General features: G+C 43.5%; 1 protein-coding gene across 11 annotated transcripts in view; it reads left to right on the forward strand.

Moving 5' to 3' along the window:
- The window catches only part of adgrb3 (adhesion G protein-coupled receptor B3), a 110,780-nt gene that overhangs the window by 86,062 nt on the left and 1,062 nt on the right, over positions 1-23,656 (forward strand). For 6 of the 11 annotated variants that reach the window (XM_069144851.1, XM_069144853.1, XM_069144857.1 and 3 more), the window contains 14 exons: positions 3,680-3,806; positions 4,849-4,952; positions 5,143-5,245; positions 12,711-12,861; positions 14,668-14,737; positions 15,155-15,221; positions 16,617-16,720; positions 17,076-17,174; positions 17,501-17,672; positions 18,049-18,144; positions 18,948-18,987; positions 20,564-21,237; positions 21,384-21,419; positions 22,261-22,365. In XM_069144851.1, the coding sequence (XP_069000952.1) occupies positions 3,680-3,806; positions 4,849-4,952; positions 5,143-5,245; positions 12,711-12,861; positions 14,668-14,737; positions 15,155-15,221; positions 16,617-16,720; positions 17,076-17,174; positions 17,501-17,672; positions 18,049-18,144; positions 18,948-18,987; positions 20,564-21,237; positions 21,384-21,419; positions 22,261-22,365 (1,948 nt within the window). The remainder of the gene's footprint in view (positions 1-3,679; positions 3,807-4,848; positions 4,953-5,142; positions 5,246-12,710; positions 12,862-14,667; positions 14,738-15,154; positions 15,222-16,616; positions 16,721-17,075; positions 17,175-17,500; positions 17,673-18,048; positions 18,145-18,947; positions 18,988-20,563; positions 21,238-21,383; positions 21,420-22,260; positions 22,366-23,656) is intronic. The other 5 variants (XM_069144854.1, XM_069144856.1, XM_069144859.1 and 2 more) reach the window with 5 other exon arrangements.

Consider the following 23,656-nt stretch of genomic DNA (forward strand, 5'->3'; position numbering starts at 1 on the left):
ATGCTGAAAGACTGCAGCTGAGTTTGGTCATCTCGCCTGCGCAGGACATAGAGCTTCATTGTTTGATTCCTACAGGAGGTACAACACCTGGACATCTGGACATGGTATGAATTTAGTAATAAGATGGCTGAAGGAACTCAATATGTCAGGGTCAAACAAGGAAGACAAACCTAATTGGAGTTCTGCTCTCTTTCAACAAGACTCAAAGGTTTTAAATATTGAATGAGCCTAAAACTTTGTCAGCTTTTCGTGTCACTCTGCTGTCACTTATCTTCCGTCTCAACACCTACAAACATTGGAGCATGATCAAGTTCTGTCACAAATTTCAAGTCCAATAGGTTTTGATGCAAAGTTGTCAATACGTCGCTGCACAGATGGAAAGTGGTCAGCAAAGGTTACAGTATGTGATGAATGTCAAGTCATCAGTCTGACTGTGGTTAACATCAGCACTTGACACTCTCTCCAGAGGGAATTTTACATTCGAGGGCTACCAAGCTAAGATAAGGTCAAACAATGCCATCAAACGTGACGTACATAAATCCCGAGTCAGGGATTGTTCTCCTGTCAGCTTCTTCTCCCCCACCCCACCCCCACCCCCGGACCAAGGGGAAGTAAATATCTGGCAAGTCGAAAGTTAGGAACAGATCATGCCGAGGATTGAGTCCTCGCCAGGGGAGGACTTTGGGGGTTCATCCCGAAGTTATCAAGAAGTAGAGGCATCAAGTATGCTACCAGGCTGTCATATTACAAGGACGTGTGCTCCGTAGAGCGGGTTTGTGTCTGGATGTGACAAACGGGTTCTGAATGTGCAACAGCAGCCCACTCCAAGGGTGATCTCAGGTGGGCAGCAGCCGTGTGAAGGCTGCGATGCTTGCTGGTCACCCGGCGACTACATCGTTGCTCATTTCTCTGTCATATCGGAGTTCCCTCAGACAAGGAAAAGTTACTGTTGAAGGATGTGTGCTCTGTTTTAAATGCTGTTTTCCAACACACTGTGCGGTGCATGACGGTGCACAGAGGAACCTTCTCAGTAGTCACAATTTTGGACTTGAACTTGAAGACTAGTGTGCAACTTCTCACTGGGTTCATGCACTTGCGAGTATTTGTTTTGCTGGCTTTAACCGAAATGTATCTTAATTTTGAAACTGGATGCACAGAGGACAGTCCGGCACCTCTACTGATGAAAAGTGCAAGCGTGTTCTTTAACTATTTAAAGCACTTTCGGGCTACCATCAGCAACGTGGTCCTTAATGGATGGAGGGCATTCGCGGATGCAAACTTTCATGTTTTCCGTTTTGTCCACCAGTTGTGAGGGCGTGGCTTCTGTTTTGGAGCTAAACTGGGGCCTTTAGTTTATCTGCAGCTGCCTCAATTTTAGCCACTGCTGTGACTGATGGGCTTGTTGTTGTCTTTCTAAACACATGAAACATTCAATTTGCACAAAGGAAGTGAATTGTCTTACAATATACATTGTCTTATAACATTTCCAAAGTCACTGTCCCTCATGGGAAAAACACGTGAATTTCACGTGTGCAGAAACTCGTGCGCACATGCACATGTGATTGTGCAACATGTGAAACGTGTCTTTTGCCCACGGAAATGTGGTTTGGGAAGATTGGCATGGTGTGATGCGTGAAGCCCATGTGTATTCCCATGTAAAAAAAAACATTTCCATATATATTCCCCTATGTTATCATATGTTGTGTCGTACATGTGACCACGTGTGTGCTGACATTATGTTCTGACGGATCTTTAAGACTCGGTTCATGGCCCTGGAGCTGTCTCATCTGTGGGATATTTCCTCCAGTCCATTAGAGACCATGTGCTTTATATGTTAACTGTATAATAACTAGATCTTAAAAGGCTTCTTTTTTTTTTTAACATATTTGTTGTTTAAAGCATTTAGTTTAATCAAACGTATAAATTGCATCTTCTGATACTAATTCAACTAATGTGTTCCTCGTGAACTCTGTGCCGTTGTTAAGCTTTATGTCAAAATGCAGAATATCAGCTGTTCACTGGCTTTTGGTGTGCTGCCTGTCTGAGGTAGAAACATGTACCTGCTGTTTACACAGAACAGTCAGTTAAGATGAGAAGGATGAGGTGTGTGTGTGTGTGTGTGTGTGTGTGTGTTGGGGGGGGGGGGGGTATGTTCAAGGTACATTTATAGTTGTATTGCTTTGCAGGGACAGACAGCCCACAGAGTGCTGGTTGGCCTCCTGGTTGGGAAATTTGCAAGTGGCTCCTGCACTGGTCCCTTCCAGGAATAATAAATATTGCTGCCATATATTGATCAAATGGCAAAGCAGGATTGCACGGCGTAGCAGGCACCGCTGCTCACACAAATCAGTGAGCTCTATATTGTACTAAATCAGTGGTTTGCATCTTGTTTTGCCTTTGTCGTGGAGCGACGCCGTGTGAAAAGACAGCCAGGTGTCTCGCCAGGACAACAGGTGTTCGCTTGTGACACGAATCTTAATGTTTGGGGTCGTGTGTTGCTGCGGCAAAGAATAAAGGCGGTCTTGTCCACTTTACGTGGCCTGTAATAAAGTTTTCACGCGGGATATTTAATCAGTGGGGATGGCTCTTGTAGAGACATAAAATGAGTTGGGGTGGGGGGGGGGGGGTGGGAATGACAAATGGAAGTGAGACGCTCCTTTCATTTCACCTACTAGCGGTGTGAAAGTGGGGGACTGGCTGCAACCATTCTCGCTGCCTGCGCGGGGTGGTACGAGTTCTGCAGTGTGGGTTTTTTTTTTTTGTGGCGCGCTTCACCGCCGAGGAGGGACAACTGTCGTGTAAAACGGTTTTCAGGAATCGGCTAAAAGCACCATTTATTCCCGTCCCATCATTAGACCCGAAGCCGAATAAGCAGATGCTGCGACAACATGCGTTTATTTATTTTTTTCATTGTATCAACCGCCCCCCCCCCCCCCTTCCTCCTCCTCCTCCTCTCTCGCAGCCAGCAGAGAGGAACAGAGTATCAATCTGATGCTGTCCACCGTTTCCAGGGTTAAAAAAAAAAAAAAAAAAATCCCCCTAAGGAAGCATTCAAAAGCTGCTAATTAAAACATTTGATGTGTGTGTGGAGGGGGGGGGGGGGAATCAACCGAAAGGAAAAAGCGAGGGGCACAGAGTGGCAAAGAGGAATACAGTCGTTTGGTCGGGTGGGGGTGGGGAGAGGGGGGGGGGGGGGGGAGAAAAATATCTAAAGGAAAAGAAATATCACGCAGAAAGGCATGCAGGTAAATATAAACGCTTTTAGTCGCACGGCTTACGAGGGAACAACGGTGTTTTGATATGGGAAGGCTTGTTGGCATTTATCTGCGTATAGCGAATCAATCAGCACCGGTCTGCTTGGACAGCTCCGTGCGTCCTCCCCCTCCTCCGTGTCTCTGCCTCTCTATCTGCTCCAGCTGAAATGCTGCTTGTAGCCACACAAGAGCCGTGTCGATTTGTCTGTCCGCTTTTTTTTTTTTTTTTTTTTTTTTTGTACGTAACAATCTCTACGGCTCTATCGCTCTCGATTCGTATAAGTTACTGAATTTAAAAAAAAAAAAAAAGAAGAAGAAGAAGAAGAAGAAGAAAAAAAAAAGAAGCGATGTCGACAAGTGCCGTGAGGTCGTGTCACCGCTGGAATTAAAACCTCTAATTGCCTCTGCCTTCTTCCTCCTTGCAGGAACGATTCTTGGGGAGCCTGGTCCAAAAAAGGATGTAAAACGGTGCTCACAGATGCATCCCATACAAAATGCTTATGTGATCGTGTATCTACCTTCGCCATTTTGGCTCACCAACCAAGAGAAATAGTAAGTGGGCTATTGATTTGTTATTCAGTGTGGCTTTTATAGGCTAATGTAAAGGAGAAACGCTGCCTGTTTGTGCGTGTGCGCGTGTGTTTGTGTGTGTGGTGAGAATGGAAATTGAATCTTTGGTGTGCTAATCCTGTTAAATAGTAATTCAGCTGTAAAGGGAGATTGTGGAGGATATTTGCTAGTTTCCTCCTAGATTTTAGATAACGGTGTATGGGTATGCATGCAGGAGAGTGTGTGCCTTCTGATGCTTTTGTGTCAGTGGCTCCTCATCAATCAAATGCACGTTTGATAAGAGATAAGGATAAAAGTTGACCACATGTATTTGTTTTCTGGACCGGCCTGACACAAACTCGACTGCAGGGCAGATTTTTTTTTTTTTTTTTTTAAACCATCTTTTTGAGCTCAGGTGCTGAAATTGGACTATACTGTGAAGGAAGCCTGTTATTCCCTGAGAAGATAATTAAGTCATTAACACTAAGAACATTGAGTACTTACACTCTGGCCTCTGTGTTAGCTCACAGCTGCAACACAGATAAATATATTGCAAGCTTCTCGATCAGGCCTCAAACATTCAACAGCAGAAACATGATTGAGCTTTTTAAGTGCTTTTTTTTTTTTTTTTTTTCTTGTTTGGTTGATTCTCTGTGTAATGTTTGTAATTCGTGACATCACATTAATGTACTGCGTGTCTGAAGGTTTGCCAGCCTGTGATTGGCCAGCACACGTGGCTTCACATATGACTGGAAATGAAGACAGAATCATACAAAAACACTATTTGGCTGCACTTTTTCCCCCCACTGTTTTGTGATATAACGTCAAACTTATGGAAAGTTTCAGGTTTATATCTACCTTCGAAGCCCACGCATGTACCTCAAACCTCACTGTAAATTAAAGTATAGCCACTGTGGACTATTCAGATTGGCAGCGGTTGTCTTGATTGGTTGCCTCTCTGGGGCGATAATAAAGACGAAGTGTCCTGCATGAACCACGTCCAACCTCCCACTGACTGGTTTGTCTTGCTGTGTCTTCCCCACAGACCATGGAGAACTCAGGGGTCCCATCTGTGACATTGATAGTTGGCTGTGGTTTGTCTTGCCTCTCCTTGATCACGTTGTCAGTGATCTACGCCGTGCTATGGAGGTAACTGCAACACTTGAAGAGCATATGTGAACCACATTGTGACAACACATTTCAGTGAAGTCTGTGCATCGATAATAGTATCACAGTATTTGATCATCTGAGTCGAGACTTTCCAGGCTGAATCCAGCTGTGATCACGAATCAAAGAAATACACTGATTTGGTTGCTTTTGTCGTTCTTTTTTCCTTCAGATATATTCGCTCCGAACGATCCATCATTCTGCTCAACTTCTGCTTATCTATAATCTGCTCCAACATATTGATCCTCGTTGGACAAACGCAGACCCACAATGCGGTGAGTGTCATTTAAGCATTTACTGAGCACAGTTTACAAAGTCTGGAGATCTGGTGGTTGTTGAATTTCTGAATAATAACAGCGCGCTGAAAAGATCAAAGTGACTCCACTGTGGCCTTGTCCAGATTCAACCGTCCCAGCTCTCTTTATTTTCATTGTGAGCAGTTCATTGAGATCTTCAGGTTTTGTAGTGTGATGTGTGAAAATGTGCTCCGACAGGTGTATCGTGCAGTTTATTCGGAACATAATGAGCTTCCTCTTCCTGACCAATACATACAGTATGAGGTAAACAGAAGGAGCTGCATCATATTGGCCTGCTCTCAGTCAGCTTGAGAAACGCCAGTCAAATTTACTTTTTGTTGAAGAGGCTGAGATTTGATTCAACAGTCAGTCTCATTCTTGGTTTGCCAGAAGTCTAATCTACAGAATATCACATTTTGAATACCAGATGCCGGCTCGTGTCTTTGAGAGTATAAAAAAAATAATATGCCAGTTCGATTATTTCCACTTTCCAGCAGATTACTCGTTTTCTTTTTGGTCTAGCACTGAGAAGCCTTTCAAATTCAATCCAAATGGAAAATGAAAGTGTTTCTAATGTCTCCATGAGATGTAGATCCAGTCTGCTTTGGCTCAGCACCATTTCTCTTTACGAAGGTGTTACACTGTCCTCTGGAAAACTTGAGACAGTCTGCGGGCACTGGAACAGGGAGGATATTTAACCGCAGTTCAGAGTGCAAGGCCAGAAAGAAAACAAAAACGAACAAAAAGGGGACAGTTAGATTCAAAACTGAAGCTGTGGTTCAAACCTGAGGTGGTGTGCCATTAACAAGTTAGAACGGTTCGGTCGTTGGGGTTCGACAGCGAAGGAGCAGAAAGGCGTGACATGATGCCCACCAGGATACACGGCGCACAGGTCAATCTTAGACTGTTGAAAAGACCAATTATCTGCTCTCCTACTTGGATTTTAACTCGCGTTGTGCGGCACTGAAATGACTCAAAACCCTCACAGAGAGATGTGGAACAGTTTTTGTGGAGATGTCAGTGAGAGCTTGAAGTTCAGATCAAGTCACAGCAGGATTCAAAAGGACAACGGCTGGAAGTAAAGAGGAACTGCTTCGAGTGAATTGTATCACTTCCTCTCTCCAGCTTTGTAACTGGCCAGTAAACAAATGGCTCATGTAAAAGATTGTTTGGCAAAAAAGTAGTTGGGATTTACAAGCTGCCCACACAGATGCCCTTCTCAGTCATTTGGCAGCATTACAGAATGACACATTGTCCGATAACAGGCATTTTATTGTGTAACCACTCTCTCAGTGTATCTTTACCTTTTGCAAGGGACACACTGTTGTTTGTTTTATTCCTCATCTCATTATCCTCCACTGTTTCTCCTCATTAATCTATTCTCTTTAGTTTTTCGGCTCATCAAGAAGCAGCGTTTTACCGTCTGGACATTCTCACACTGCAGCAGTCGTAGATTTTAGAGGAGTTCAACGGTGCAGCTAGATCACGGCCAAAAGTCTTTTAAAACGCTTGCAAAAAAAATTCATATCTGTGGGGGTATTCCATCATTAATTTGCTGGTGCAACATGGCTACTTAAACTGTGTGACTTATAGTATGCTGGGGGCAGATTGGCCTTCCAGCAGTTGGGGGGCTCATTTTGGACCAAAACCTGCTCATAAGTAAAAATGCTTCAACCTAATCTCCCTATGTTCACTGAAAATTGAATCAGAAATGGACAAATAGAAATCATATGATGAAATCTACAGTGTGAACAGATGGATTAAATACAGACCACCATTCAGCAGCAACTGACTTGGTTAATTCTAAGGAGATCACTTTAATATCTAATATAATAACAAAAAACAGCTTCCGCACATCAGAAGTTCATCTGTTTCCGTGCTGGCCATTAACATATCCGGCTCAGTAGTAGCCAAGACTATGAATGCACAAAGCTTGAGGGCTTTTTTTTTTTTTTTTTTTTTTTTTTAAAGATGAGCTGATTTGAAGCCTTGTCAGATTTAATCAGGGCTCCAGTCAGACCACCACTTAACATGGAATACTCACTCCGCATGCTTCTAATGGGATATCCGTCTATGAAATCTGCACAGAGATTAGTTGCTTTTCAGAAAAATCCAACGACATACTGAAGATGTAATTTCAGCATCTGTTAGACTGACCCAACAAAGTAGCCTTGCTCCGCTTCAGGGAGCCAAATCAGAGCGACAATGACAACGTTTTCGTCAGTTTAGTACTGAACATTAAAGCTGCATGATTCAGTATTTTTATATTACCGATAGATCAAATGATTTGTGTAATGTGGGGCAGCTCTTGTTGGAATGAACCCACAGAGAATTATCTCCTGACTTCACAACAGCAAAGTAAATCTACTGACTCGTTTAGTGCCGTTGAGCTCATTGTTTTGTCTGCAACAGTTTTGGTTCAGTGTCATGCCGTGGAGGAATATAACTAAGTACATTTACTGAAGTACTGTCCGAAGGTACAATTTAGAGGTACTTGTACGTTACTTCCATTTTCTGCTACTTTGCACTTGCACTCCAATCAATCAATCAATCTTCATTTATATAGCACCTTTCAAAGAGGTTGGTAAAGTTTAAAGTGCTTCACAGATGACTGGCGGGCCATTAAAAAGACTGACAGGAGTAGACTGGAAAAATAACCCAAGCAGAGAAAACATTAAAAAACAATATATATATATATATATATATATATATATATATATATTGTATATATTGCTATATACTTGCTATTTGCCTAGCAACTAGCAATTAGCAACTATCTGGTGAACATGGTGGAGCAGGAGTGGGTGGAGTTAAAAGGAATATATTGCTGAAATATGTATATATATTTCATATATTGTGCTTTGAGCTTGTTGTAAGGCAAGTGGCCAAAAAGAAAAATCAATGTATGTAGGTTTAATTAGGTCTCCAGTGACATGAACTGTTGCTTCTGCACATAAACACACAACCACTTAAGTTGTTTTTTTTATTCATGTGGTTTTATGAGCGAGAAAATATGAAAATCAAAAGTTACACTTCATTACTTTGCTTTGTACAGAAAAAGTTTGAAGAGCACTAGATTATATTTAATCAAACACAAAACTGCAAAACAGAAATCCTCTAAATTACAAAGTAATGTTTCCACATATGTAAACTAGAAGTTTTCCTATTTATTTCTTGATGGCCTCAAAAACCCAAAACCAGACTTAATTGGACGCATCCAAACCAAACCAGTCAAGTACCATCATCAACAATAGCAGAAATACGATATTTACTCAAGCTCCACAAGACAACTTCCAGGACAATAGATTTATTATTACTGTCTCTTTGTTCTCTCCTGTTGTAATATTATTTGAGAAATATTCCATGTGTTTGATCAGACATACTGTAGAAGCCCGTGTTTGAGTGGTAGGCCAGCAAGAGGAGCGAACACAGTCCCTGTGTGGGTTTAATTGCCATGCTGCCTGACACTGCCTCTCTTGTTTTTCCTCCATCTCCTGTAAGAAGTGCATATAATTGGCTCCGCTGTTTGTGGATTCAGAGTTGCTCATCATATAATAGAAATCATCTCTTTGCTGCGGAGGTGTCCTCCTGGGAGCAGGAAGTCAGTGAGTCACCTTTGCCTGCCTGTGCTTTGCCTTTGTCCTCTGTCACTGTTCTTCCTGGTTTACAGCGAGCAGACACACAACGGTGAGGCAGATGCTGCCGGTTTGGGCGAGAAAGGTTAGAATTAGAGATTCTTGGGCGATGGAGGGGATGTTCCTGTAAGATGATCACGCTGTAATGAGCAAACATACGTCAGGTGGGGGGAGGAGGGGTGGGTGGGTGGGTGGGTGGGGGGAGGGGGGAGGGGGGAGGGAGCTGTCAAGGGACCCAAAGTCCATTGGAATAAGAGCAGCTTCATACATACACGGTCGCGGCACAAATCTGCGCGGGTGTCCGGAGATTCAAACATATCACCTTTCGTTTGAACGGTGCTTGTTGTGTATCAGCGCAGATGGCTAATCAAAGCCGGCACAAGCTCGTAAAAATGAGGAACAATTTACCTGTTTAATCAATATTTTCGGATAGTCGGCAAAACCAATCTGCACACCATGACATTTTTAGTACGCAAAGCTTGACCTGTCTTATAATGACGTTACGCTTTCCTTTCAGTTGAAACGTAAACGTTGCAGCTAAATGAATATTGTGTAGAATAGAAACAGGCAGAATCAGCCTACAGCTCATTTCTACAATACGTGGCAGAAGCTGGGAAGAGCAGGGATCATTTTCTGAACTGTTTGGAGTCTGAGGAGCGTCGCAGATGGAGATGAAGTCGGCAGAACTGTTGGGAGGACGAGTTCACAACACCGAGCGGGAAGTAGAAGAAGCCATTTTCTGACTGGTGTTAAAAGTCGATACATTTTGTTCCAGTGTTTTTTTTTAATATATTTTCTGTGGTTCAATAACACTTTGCTGCCACCACCACTTTGTTGTTTGGAGGTTTCAAAAGTTCTTCACCCAAGCACCTACTGTATAAAGCACTTGGGCACTTGTTGCTTGATTCAGAAGGAGGGTGCTTCAGTCAAAATAACAAGCAGCCTCCTCCTCCCACGTCGATTCAGACCGGTTGGGAAGGTAAAAGTAATGTTATATGGTCCGGTACAGATACTTCCACAGCATTTTAAATAAAACTGTAGGTCTCCTCGGGACTGTACTGTAGATCCAGCGCAATTAATGTGCCTCTCCCTTAGATCTCTTCTTGTGTTTGGTGCTATGTTAGTGAAAATATGTGCTCGAAGTTTGCTGAATTCTTATATAACCCATTCATGAATCTGTGAATAGTTTGAAAGAGCTTCAAGATTCGGCCCCAGAGCTTTTATTCAGACTGTAGTTAGGCCTCTGAATTATTCTTCAAATTTCCCGATTCCTTCATCTTAAACTGTCATTACTGAACTGGCTTGAAGTACACCCCATCACCACCTCCCCTTACCTACATGTCTATCAGCTCTGCGATGTTTTAATGTGGTCCTTTCCTCAGTTCCTCTGTTTCCATGGATACCGACACAGTGCGCTCAACATCTCCCGGCATTTGCCTTTCTAAAGGGCAATGTAAACTCTAGGTTTCCAACCTCGTCTTTGTATAACCGCCTGCGTCCAATCAACGCCGTCATGATATCCTCATAATGCATCATTCTCGCTTTTTTTTTTTTTTTTTTTTTTTTTTTCAAAAGGCACAGTTTGTATTTTGGAGGACTAATGAGGCCGCATGGTATAGCCATCCCACTGAACCCTGAAGCGTGATGGGCGTACATGACCTGTTTCCAGGAAAACAAGGCAGGCTCTATTTTCAGCACCTTGGACAGCACATGAGCAACAGCCAACACTAGAATTAGCTTTGGAGGCAGTGCAGAGCTGCATGGCTTCCCCCTCATCCCCCTCTCATGTCTCGTTCATTTGAAAATCACTCTCGTGCAAGCTCTTCCTCAGTGATTGGTCACGTGTTTACCCAATAATAACCACGAACAAACAATGCAGAGGTATGTCAACATACAGGTCTCTGAATTCATCGATCCGTATTTAGAGGAAGGAATCTTTCAGAAGTAGGCGGTATGGTAGTGATGATATAAACGCTATTTCCTATTCACAGCTCTTTAAACAAAGATTTACTGCACGGGACGGTTTTGATTCCTACAAAAGCATCTGCACGCACCAGTAATTACCACGTGAGCAGGTGGCCGTGCATCGTGGGAGAGTCATACGTTCGGAGTTATTTGTGTTGCTGTCATAGTTCCATCTGCAGCATTGGCGGCTCTATAGTGGCGGAAGTCAAAGTCGGTCTCGCCAAAGCAGGATCGCTTTCCTCTTCCACGTGCAGCATTTGTCTTACTTCAATGCAAAGATCTGCCTCATTTTTATTTAGAGTTGAGGTGGTGATCTCCGCATTTCAATTCAGAATCCACTGATGAAATATAAAATGCCAAAGTCGATAGTCACAGTACCGGACCATGACAGAAACAGGTACACGCACAAGGCGGGAATTTTTTTGGCACTTCATCTAAAAAAAAAAAAAACGTGTAAATGAGCACGCTGCTGATTATTTAACAGTCAGCCTGCCAGAACTGACTAATATTAAACTTTGCTAACGTAGTTCTCACTTTTATGTCTCCACATTAACATAATATTATCTTCTTTTTTTTTGCGAGTAGTTTTTTTTGGCCAGACGTGAAAGTGACAGACGTTGAACTGATCCTGTGGAATAATGATGAAAATTGAATTGTATTGCTGCCACCAGTTTGCACGATAGATTTACACAAAACTCCATATTTAATACATCCTCTCAATACAAGAAATGTGATTATATTTTTAGGCTTCCCTTTTTCTACTAATTTCCCTTTTAATAAAAATTTTAAAAAAAACAGGGGATAGGAATTACATAATGCACCTGAATGCATCCCACATAAATTTTGACAAGCATTTTTTTTTTGTGTTGCCTAAAACCACATTTATGTAATTAATATCCCCCGCGTGTGTACTTAAACAGACTTTCCCACTTCCCAGGAATGAGGTAATGCAGGATTATTGTGTCGTTTGAACCCCACGAACACTACAGGGGATGGATGGATTTAGTGTGTCTCTCGGTGGGAAAGTAAAGTGTATGGGAGATCTCGCAGTGTGGTGCGGACGCCCCGGGACGAGATGATACACTTCAATCTTTCCCTCTTTGTACAGTATTACTCAGATTACCACAGCTTCACACGGCAAACAATTTGAACAGAAAGAAGCTTGATCTCATCTCACTCTCAAATGTCAGTGTGCAATGACAAGATTCTTAAGGATACTCTTTATTTCTAATCCTCCTCCAAACAATCCCATTTGGAGATGCCTCTCCGTGGAACGAAGACGGATCATCTAATGAAGCCGAAAAGTGCCACTACGTTGTCGAGCCTGGATGCGATCTGCTGCCTCCGACGCATGCGTTCTGTATCATTGAAGCGGTGTTGATGTCCCCCCCCCCCCCCCCACCCCCTCCTGTCTGTGTAAAACAGTTGACCTTGGCTCACATGCCTCCAGGTGGGATCCCCAGCATACTAATGCGGGTTATTGCGGAGGAATGCTCCGCCGTGGCTTTCTGTGTCGGCCAGCCCGGCTCCGATCTCGACTGCTATCGCCGCCTCTGTTGCTGCGGTTCAAACCGATGCTGTGCTTCATTCACTGCGCAGGATGGTGCTTCAGTGGATGGTCTACAGATGGACAAAATGCTGTTGTTCCTGCAAAAACAGTTCAAGGAAATAAAAGAAATATCAATAGAATTGATGCGTACCCGCTGGCAGCCTCTTGCTTTACGGGACTCTGGAATCTGATGGAGTCTGCTTTTGTGTTCGTGAAGCAGCGCTTCCGTGTTCAGTTTGAACTCGCAAGTCGGTGTAGAGATCTCGCTCTGACCTTTCTTCCCTTGTATCAACAGGGCGTCTGCATCATGACGACGGCCTTCCTGCACTTCTTCTTCCTGGCGTCGTTCTGCTGGGTCCTCACTGAGGCCTGGCAGTCCTACATGGCAGTGACGGGAAAGGTTCGGACCAGGCTCATCCGCAAGCGCTTTCTGTGTCTGGGCTGGGGTACGTAAGCACCGTGTCTCCCGAAAACCTCCCCGACTATCTCCCGTCACACCTCGCCGCTGCCATTTTCTCTCAGTGTCTCTGGCCGAGGCGTCTTTCCAAGTAACTGCACGTCCTCTCCGCTCGCTGTTCTCGTCCCTCTCCGTGGGACGGCTAGATCTTCCCTCTGTCAGGCTCTTTGTTGTGACGCTTTTGTGCTCCAGTCAAGCTCTCCGAGGGCTGGGTAAATGGACAGGCCTTGAGCGGTGGGTGGGGGAGGGGGGCGGCGGGGGGAAACAGACTGGTGCGGCTCTCCAATAGCAGGTTGCGATGACCTTATGTCTGATAAAGCGGGCGTGAGGCGGGCATTTACACTGCAGCAGTATGCATTTGTTCAAAAACCACATCAGACACGCTTTGGCTGTAGATACCGAAGCTGCTTTCACTCTGAGCTGCATAATTATACACGTTTTTAAATGCTCCGCAGTCTAAAGTTCGATGATTTGAAACACGAACCTGTCAAAATGCTATGTATCAACAATGAAAAGTACTTAATCTCCGTATAGTGGCAGGTTTTATCGTAACAAATCCTACATCCAGTTGCAAATATCTGAGTGTACACATCTGCCAATAAACACAGGCAGGCGAAACATCTGTATCGAAATTGCAAAGATTTCTCTTCATATGATAAATGCCAGTCTGAATGCCTGTCCAAGCACTTCTTTCTTGCAGACTACTAGAGATCTCTGCTTTAAAAAAAAAAAAAAAAATCAATTTGATTATGAAAGAGCCCACACTCATTCTTCTTGTTACCTAGCAACAAACAAGGCTCTCTTAGTCATTGCAGTGCCACTGCTTGCTGCTGCAAAAAAAAAAAAAAGAAAAAGAAAATGGACAAAAGGCTGTTCTACAATCACATTGATTTAAAAAAATAATAATAATAAAAAAAAAAAAATAATCCCCATTTTGCGCAGTTTGACAGTGAATGTGACAGTCCCTTGTTGTTTGACAGTAAACATGTACGAAAATATGAGCGCTGATTTTACATATAATAGCTTGGAAAAATCAAAAACACGGATTTGATTTTTCCAAGATATTATATGTAAAATCAGCGTATTCAAACATTTCCGGAGCTGATCTGTGCAGCGACGTGCGGCACACGCTACCTGTTGTCTCTTAATTCAGCATGTTTGAAGTGCTACGTCTCCACCAGACTGCTGCCTGCGCTGTGATTTACGACACGCTTGCGTACACTCGGCGCTCTTTACCTCCTCAGCACTGCGGAGAGCCACTGGATGGCCGCGGGGTCTTCGCCGCGTGCCTCCGGGAAACTGATTACATCAATAGCACCTGCCTGCGCCGCTCCGAGAGCAGAAGCGTTAATAATCCGAGCACACGGCAGTAAAGACCGACTCGATTACAGCGATCCATAATGAGGAGCCGTACGGCAAAAAGCCTTCCTGTGGAAGGTGTGGAGGGCGATGGCATTTCTTACAGTGCAGTGATGATATTTCACAACGCGGCTTTCTGTGCTCGATGCTCTTCTGCCATTTTGTCAAAGCCCTGTGCAGTCTGTTCTCCGCTTAATGAAATGCTGTACAATAAGTTGATTGAAATACTGCAATGCACAGAGTTGATCACACACTCTCAGATGTCCGTACAGTCTCGTACTGTGGCTTCTAACGGAATCAATCTAGTTGCACTTTGTTTAATGACTAGAAGGCACAGAGAGGCTGACTTTTTCTGCACTGAAGTGGGTTCACGCTCTGAGCTCTGACAAGCATCCAGAACTGCTGGAATAACTATTGATTGTTCTCTCTTTTAAAGGATTACCAGCTTTAGTTGTTGCCGTTTCAATGGGATTCACCAAAACAAAAGGCTATGGGACACCCTTATAGTAAGTTTCTTCCTTTTTTTTTTTATTTATCTCTTTTTACTATTCGGCACACACACGCACAGTAGGTTCATAGAAACGCTTAAGAGTCGTGATTAAGTGCTTGTGCAGTGGCTTACTTATCCTAAATAGTGCCATAAACAAAGTCCCATGAACCCAATCAAATTTCAAAATAGCACAGCGAGACCCCAATTTCATGTGAGTTGTATCCCTGCTGGATACCACACGCATAAACACTGCTTAAAATCTCTTTAGCATTTTATTACCCTGTGAAACTTTGGATATGGAGTTACAGCATATGGCACTTCTCCCCTGACAATTGGACGAAAATACAATTGTATGCTGGTGTGCACCATTAACTTGGATGTTAATACCTTCGTGGGAGCTGACTGTCTTTTTTTTTTCCTGCTTTCCCTGCAGCTGTTGGCTCTCTTTGGAGGGTGGGCTCCTGTATGCCTTTGTTGGACCCGCAGCTGCTGTCGTACTGGTATGTCTCTGCCACCAGTGTCCAATTTTTACTTCATGTGCAAAAAAATACGAGCTAAAATGTAAATTTACGACTGAGACAAAACACACACCAAAACAGCCAGCACTCGAGGCATCCAAATGTGCAGATGTTTCCTCTGCAAGTGCTGAAATATACAAAATGATCCCGGTCAAGTAATATTTAGTTTAACACGCATAACTTTGCATAGCTTCTAGATCACTATAATTATATTAAAAACTACATTTCACTGCTCGTTTTCAATTAACTCGACTCACATGAGCCGCAGTTCCGTTTGAGTGATGGTACGGTATACATTTGGACTCAACAAAATAAAGCCTTGAAAATGTCTTAAAAGGAAGAACAAAGTCAAAGCAATGCGCGTCCCATCAGGCAATGTACTTAAGTAATTCTCTTTCATTTGCCATAATGGTCCTCCATGTAGCTGTGAGGTTATTAAGTATTTATGCATTAGATTTGTCCAAAATGTAATATACTGGAGTATTTTAATCATCTTGTAGTTACACAGTTGTACAAAGGAAATTGCACAAAGAATGTGATTATGCAAATCACTAAGTCTGTGTCAGAGGGACTGAGGACTCCGGATATATAATAATATGTTTCATTGTAAAACTTCTGTCTTCTGTTGGGATTTGAAATAAAGTGATTTCAGATTTATGGCGTTTTTTAAGCGACTAAACGTCCCAGTTTGAGCATCGGTGACACAAAGACTTGCATTTTTGTTGTTCTGTAGTTTTAATTTGCGATGAACCTCTGAGGAATACGAGCTAATCTCTGCAAAAAAACAAAACAAATAAATAAATAAAAATGGCAGAAAGGAGCATCTGCAGTAAAGATGAGCATCGTACTGTACTGCTGTTCTCACTGTATTGATACTGTAGCCTCATGAACAGATGTCTCCCAGCAACAAAGCTTGTTGGATAAAAACTTAACCCAAATGTATTCACATAAATACTTAATGAGCTCTTTATCTCAGCTCCGGGGATTTGAAATAGATTTTGGCCTAATGTTTTTAAAGAATTTTCCACCCAGCAACTGTACAGCTCCCGGACATGCTAATAATAGGAGAAGGTGCCTTTGAGAAGACAAGTGCTTCTCGTCGGGCAGATCTTTTCTTCGGGCTGTTGTGCGCCGGGCTGAGTGTGCAGGGCATGCCTCATCCACCGGCTGAAATGTCACAGAGACGAGCAAACAATAGAAGCTCGGGGTCAAAGCTCACTGCACATTGGGAAGCAAAAAAAAAAAAAAAACAAGCTGTGGAATAATGACATCAATCATCAGCTACTTATGGAGAATGTCGGGCGGGGAAATTAAACGCTATATTAAACCGGGGTTTTGAAATAATCCGGTTGATTCCTGTTCCCGTTCTCTCGACAGGTCAACATGGTGATTGGTATCTTGGTGTTTAATAAACTGGTGTCCAGGGATGGCATACTGGACAAGAAGCTGAAGCACCGTGCAGGGTATGACAGCACATCCTTGTTAGTACCTGCTTTTCTTCTCAACTTTTCTTATTCCTAACATCACGCAAAAATATACACACTGTATGCTTTGATTTCTGTTCTTTTCTACATGTGGAGACGTAGACCTCCTTTTCCTGCTGTTGAAAAGAAATTAAAGGCATAAACATAAAGAGGTCAGGTCTCTCTCGGGAGCGACACGGCTCCGTGTTTCTCTGGCAGAATCAGTCCAAGATGAAAATCATTACAAACACCCACACACGTTGGCCGCCTCCGCTGTTGCTAATATGATGGGGAAGAAGTTTTTTTGTTGTTGGAAAGTGGAGTTAGTGGCTGTTAGCGTTGTTTGTCATGATGTTGTCTCTATGTCCCACAGACAGATGAGTGAGCCGCATACAGGATTAACTCTCAAGTGTGCCAAATGTGGTGTTGTATCAACAACTGCTTTATCAGCAACTACAGCTAGCAATGCAATGTAAGTGCCTGTCAGTGTGTGTGTGAATCAATGAGACGATGCTAGGGGGAGTCTCTGTATGTGCAGCGTGTCCACCCGCCCGCTGCAACGTAAACTCTCCAGTTTACGTTCACTGTACTTTAGACCTACAGCGTTAGAAATATACATCATTGTAAACATGAGATTACCACTAGTATGTATTGCTCTGCTCTTACTATGGACTAAAAAAAAAAAAAAAAAAAGGTCCCGAAGGAGGTTTTACTCAGAACTCCAGGCCCTGTGATCTTATCTACGCCGGCTTGCTTGCCTTTATTTCCTCCACACGACGCTTCCTCTTTTTCTCCCAGGGCGTCCCTGTGGAGCTCCTGTGTCGTCCTACCTCTGCTGGCTTTGACCTGGATGTCCGCGGTGCTTGCCATGACGGACAAGCGCTCCATCCTCTTTCAGATCCTCTTTGCTGTCTTTGACTCACTGCAGGGTTTTGTCATTGTGATGGTGCACTGCATCCTACGGAGAGAGGTAGACCACGACTCCAATTCATCCTGTTTTCACCCGTCACCTCTTGTCGTTACTCGGAAATACAAACGGTGTATCCGGCTGCAGATTATTGTGCATCATTGTTTAGTATTTCATTTGCTCAGAATCCTTAACTCATTAAGAAATAACAACCAATGACAGGAAATGTTTGGTTGGTTTTTTGGGGGTGTAATTTTCTTTTCAGGTTAAACATATTTAAAAAAGAAAATACTGTATATTTTAAAACTTGACAGAGATCTAGACTTAATAGAAAAGCAATAACTAACTTTCAATCAAATCTTTTTTAAAGAATACACAATATGCAATATTGCCAACATGATTTTTTTTTTTTTTAAATACTGGTTCTCCCTGTTTCCAGGTCCAAGATGCTTTCAGATGTCGGCTCAGAAACTGCCAAGATCCAATCAGCGGTGATGCAACAGGAACCTTCCCTAATGGGCATGCTCAGATAATGGTAGGCACAGTTACCCTGTTATCTGCAACCATTAGATCCTCTATAATGTAAGCAGACCCAATGTTCCCTGGTTATTTATAATACACTTGTTCTCCACTCACCTCGCAATTTAACTTGTGTGCTTCATTTGCATTTTGTTTTTACTTATTTGTCTTAACGTCTGATACGGCCTCTAAACCACGAGGCATCGTTTCCTGTCGGTTTATAATTCACACAAGGCTTCTGGAAAGCTGAAATTACATGCAGGGCAAACACTGGACCCTCTGATAAATGGCATCAGTTCCCTTTGGTTTTCTTAGGCCCTGAGCTCAATCTTTTATTTCTGTTTGATTGAACTTACAGTCCATGTTTGCCGTGCATCCCTCTCATTTCCTCTCGCTGGGTAACGGAGGACTGTTCCCTGCCTGACCTTTGAAATGGGACACCAGTCTCTTCATCTAGCGCGACGACGCCACTGGCACATCGTAGCAATGATCTTCCATCAGTATTCTAATACCCCTCAGTGTGAAATAGTTTTCACGACAGCAGAATGGTGTCAGGGCCCCCTGGTTCAATACGGTCATTAGCGGCGAGAACAAAATGCTTCCAAGCAGCTGTACCACAGCATTTCTCCATGATTTGTTGATAAATTGTTGGGATGAAGCAGCGAAAGGAATTATTTGGTAATGAGAAAGAATATATTTATGCTGATCCTAATTTTGCAGCTGGCTTTTTTTTTTTTTTTTTTTAATTTATGTATACTGCACAAAATCTTGATTTGTTTAGCAATACTGATCGTCTGACTGACTGTCCTCTGCCTACAGACTGACTTTGAGAAAGATGTGGACATCGCCTGCCGATCAGGTAAAGAACAGATGGTCTCCTCTGAACAAGATTCCTCTTGCCTTGCATGTGAAAAAAAAACAAAAAACCAAAAGAGGTTAGACGGTTAAAAAATAGCTCAGGTTATATAACAGCCAGCAATCCCCACAGGAGTTTTTTTTTTCACAGTTACCAAAACACTGGCTTTAATCTGAGAACAAAACACTGTAAAGAGAGCTGTTGGATTTTCACTTTAGTTTTCAGCTTTACCGCAATAAATAACTGCAATAACTGGGAATACTGGTAGCTTTTCTCATCTTTTGGTAGTCGTGCTTTGTCGTTATGTTTTTCATTAGCACGTTGATGCTTTCATAGAATAGGTGCGAAGGTGCTATGGATCTAATTTTAGGAGGATTTTCTACCTCATCTTGTACCAGTGGGAAGGTAATAATGTCCCCGATTCCTGGGTCTAGATCTTTCGTGCTTTCGAGCCACAGTAATTGTTAGTAGACATGGGTATGATTAAATAAAACAATTCGGAAAGAATGTTCCTGAGAGATCCTGCACACCGCCCTGCATGTAACTAGTGGTGGCAACGTGCACGAGCCCGGGCCGCTTCCCTCTTCAATGCCTTCCAAACCAAAGAGGAGCACCATCCTAAATGCATCTGCAGGGAATAACCAAGCGGACCATTATTCAGAGCTCTCAAAAACACAGCTTGCCGGGAGAGGGAAGTCTGTCTGGCTCTTCTGGCCCACGTCACTTCCCGCCGCGCAGCCTTGTAAAGCTTGTAAAGCCATGCGGACATGGCCGACACAAAAAGGCCGCGCAGACAGGTGTCATTTATAAATCATGACCGGGATTCAGACCGAAGCGGAGCCGCAGTCACAGAGAAATGCACTTTGCCGATTACTCGGAGGGCTCGCGCAGTTTAGGTTGGTTGTTTACAAGCAGGGCTTATTGTCGGCAGCAGAAGTAATATTGTGCAGTGTCACCCCGCAGAATACAAGTGCAAACTTTGATCGCGGCTCAGCCGGAACACCAGACTGTTTTCCGCATGTCCACACTGAGCAGTAAATTAGCCTCAAACGGAAAGGGGAGTATTCGATCTTGGTTGTTGTTCTTGTAATGTCCTTGAAGCCCTTTTGTGAGCGGACCGCGTGATTCCTAGTGATTCATGAGGCAAAGATTCAGGTGCTCAGTGGAGAGAAGGGGGTGTTCTTCTAACCAGAAGGTATTACTGAAGAGATAACTGTTGTTTTGGTAGACTATTTCATGCATCACAAGGTCATCACCAATCACTACATTAGCACCAGGATGCTGTGGCAGGGGGGCATTTCACCATGCCAGCTTATTTTCAGTCGGACCCTCTAGAGAGACTGTCTGCTGTTGCGTCCCTTTGTATTTAGGTGTAATATCACGCTTGGTGCATATCCACAGTTATTTATCCTGCCATTGCAGTTTCCGTATGCAGCACAAATTCCTTTGAGAATTCCTTCATATTGATTTTAATTCCCTTGTTCTTTTGGCTCGTATGCTGCATAATCTCAGACAAACTGTGGCACTACTTTCCTCACTGAGAAATTCCAACTAATCCTTGTATCACCCTGCCCTGCAGCACTCCACAAAGACATGGGCTCTTGTCGCGCCGCCACCATAACGGGCACCCTCTCCCGCATTTCCCTCAATGACGAGGAGGATGAGAAGGCCCCCGAGGGCCTCAACTACTCCACGTTGCCCGGCAACATCATCTCCAAAGTGATTATCCAGCAGCCTTCGGCTCTGCACATGCCGATGGGAGTGGGCGATCTGAAGGACCAGTGCATGGCCGACAGCAACGCCGACATGCGCCGCACCGTTTACCTGTGCACCGACGACGCCATGCGCCAGAGCGACCAGGACATGGGTGGCCTCGACATGGAGGGCCACTCGGTGCAGGGCCAGATGATGGAGACAGACTACATAGTCATGCCTCGTGCCTCTGCGCTGTCGGGGTCCGGGAACATGCCCACCCTCCTGAAGGACGACACCAAGATGAACATCACTATGGATACGCTGCCACACGAGAGGCTAATGCATTACAAGATGAGCCCTGACTTCAATATCAGCCCGTCAGGCATGGACCACATGAATGTGAACCTGGAGCAGCAGTATCCGAGCGCTCCAGAGCAGATGCAGAACCTGCCCTTTGAACCGCGCACGGCTGTTAAGAACTTCCTCGCCGAGATGGAGGAATCTGCGGGGCTTTCTAGGAGTGAGACAGGGTCGACAATATCTATGAGCTCTCTAGAGGTACATATGCTCGCATGGACGACACGCAGAGGAGACAGAGCTGCCATAAACACGTTGCCACACATGCCATGCGTATTTATTAATGTGACCTGTCTTCTTGAACTGGTGAATTAATAACTCTCTACCTTACTGTTTTGTTGTTACAGAGAAGAAAGTCACGATATTCCGATCTGGACTTTGAGGTACGTGAACAAAATATTTCTCTGCATACATGCATCTAGCTTTTCTTAGGCAGAGAAATGCCATTTTTGCAGTTGTGTTTGTCATTTGATTTACTTGTACTTGTTGTGCCTCTTAAGCTTATTGGAGTTACACAGCCTTGATTCAAGGAGATTTATTGACATGCTGTGTAGTTAAGGTAAAAGCAAGGCTGTCAACTGACAAACAGGGCAACGGTTCTCATCTACATTTTGTCCTCCTCCATCTCCTACATCCATTAGCTATAAGTTGATTTCCAAAATGTATGCTTTTAAAGTCATTTGCACATTTCACATCTGATTTCACATCTGGTTTCAACAATGATTATATTGGCTTGCACAAACACATATTCAAACCCCCTTTGTTAGCGGATCCTTTGCTTTGTTAACTCAGGCTTTACTGCATATATATTGTATACTCCGTCAAAATAAAGGAAACAAAGGGGGTTTTGGCAACTGTTTTGGCTTGGGTGCTATTTTTTTTTTTTTTAAGCTTAGATGGACACCGAACCTTAAAATGGAACTTTTGTGCCAAGGTTTGATTGCAAGGATTTCCCTTAGACAAACAAAACTTTAAATGAGGCAATTTATCGAGGAAGAATTATGTTTGGGGCTGAAAGTGTCCTCTAACCCTAATTATCTTGCTGTTTCCTTTATTTTGGCAGCAACTTGTATATATGCAGACACAAGTAGATTTGTTTCAAACCTGGCCTATAAGTAAACTACCATGACACGAACAAATTGATCAGAGTTGAAGGGGGTGGAGAGGAAGATGCATTTCCATTATTGGCTGTCAATACCAAAGAAAAAACCCTTGCCATTGCAGAAAGTCATGCACACCAGGAAAAGACACATGGAGCTGTTCCAGGAACTGAATCAGAAATTTCAAACCCTGGACCGATTTCGAGACATACCAAATATGGGCAGCATGGTGAGTAACAGGAAACCAGGGGGGTGGCTGTCAGCCAGTTAAAGAGAGCAACATCCAAGTACCCTATTTAGCGGTGCAGGGCACATAATTTGTGATTGTGCAAATGAGTGGTTATGCTGCTAAAGTATACATGTAGAAGTGAACCTTCCTAGACGTAGTGAGCCAGCTGGCGGGAGGCCAGTGAAGGGGCTGCCCCTCAAAAGCACACTGAAGCATTTTCTCCACAAGGCCAGTCTCAAGGAAGAAGGACCTTTTGTAATCTTGTTGCAGTAGAGTGCATCCATTACCATGCAAGGCCATGAATGCACTTTTATTTACATGCACATTTATATACCTAGCAACCCCATCCTTTTTTTCCCATTAATGCATGGCAGATTATTTAATCTATCAACATCTATACAAATACTTCCTTAACGTCACCGTTCTCTCTCAGCAACTGTACGGGTGAGGGGGAGGGGAGGGGAAAGATTGGAAACGTTTCTCTGTCGCGCTCGATCTCGAGATCGTGCTAATTACCAGAGTTCTCTCTGACCTTGCCGCAAAATCAAAAAAGTGTCACCATCTGTCTCCACACCTGGAGCTGCACACAATGTCTGGCTTTCTCCCTCCGTCTCACACAAGCAGCATTGTTTTCTGTGCTGAATGCAACAAACAGAAATTGGGCTGGTGACCAAACGCAGTCAGACTATTAGACAATGTCAGTTATGCACTAGCCTTTTGGCCGCAAATAATCCTTTTTCACTCACATTTCAATCACCCCTACAGTACAATGCAATTTGAGGCCTGTTGCTTGGTTACCAGCGCAAGTTCTTTTGTGTAGAAAATGATAACTACAGTACACTCTCTCGCTCACCCTTCTTTCTTTTTTTCTCTAACTGAATCTACTGCAGAGCTGGCTGCAGACATTAGTATCCATTTTATATTCCCTGACTGGGAGCAGCTTCTCTCCCTTATTTGCAACTGTGTCTTTGGGACTGTCAATGAGAGCACATTCAGATGAATGGCTCACACATGCAGCCCCTATAGTGGACCAGTTTCTGAGCTCGGGGAAAACACAGTTCTGCTACGACTCCATGATAATAGCGTGAGCATGTTCACATTAAATACACTGCCATAATCTTTTGTTGTTTGATGCTTTCCACAGCATTAATCCATTATTTTCAGTTAGCAATGGGTAGGAGTTCATATAGTGCCCTCTTTGAATGAACTGAAAAAAAAAAAAAAAGAAAAAGAATATGACATTTTAGCTGCGGAGGATGTCATGCCACTAATATCACACCCCACTGGCCGT

Source organism: Embiotoca jacksoni, unplaced genomic scaffold, assembly GCF_022577435.1.
Source record: "Embiotoca jacksoni isolate LCO1_2020_lvr unplaced genomic scaffold, fEmbJac1.0.p SCAF_12, whole genome shotgun sequence".
In the NCBI taxonomy this organism is placed as follows: Eukaryota; Metazoa; Chordata; class Actinopteri; family Embiotocidae; genus Embiotoca; species Embiotoca jacksoni.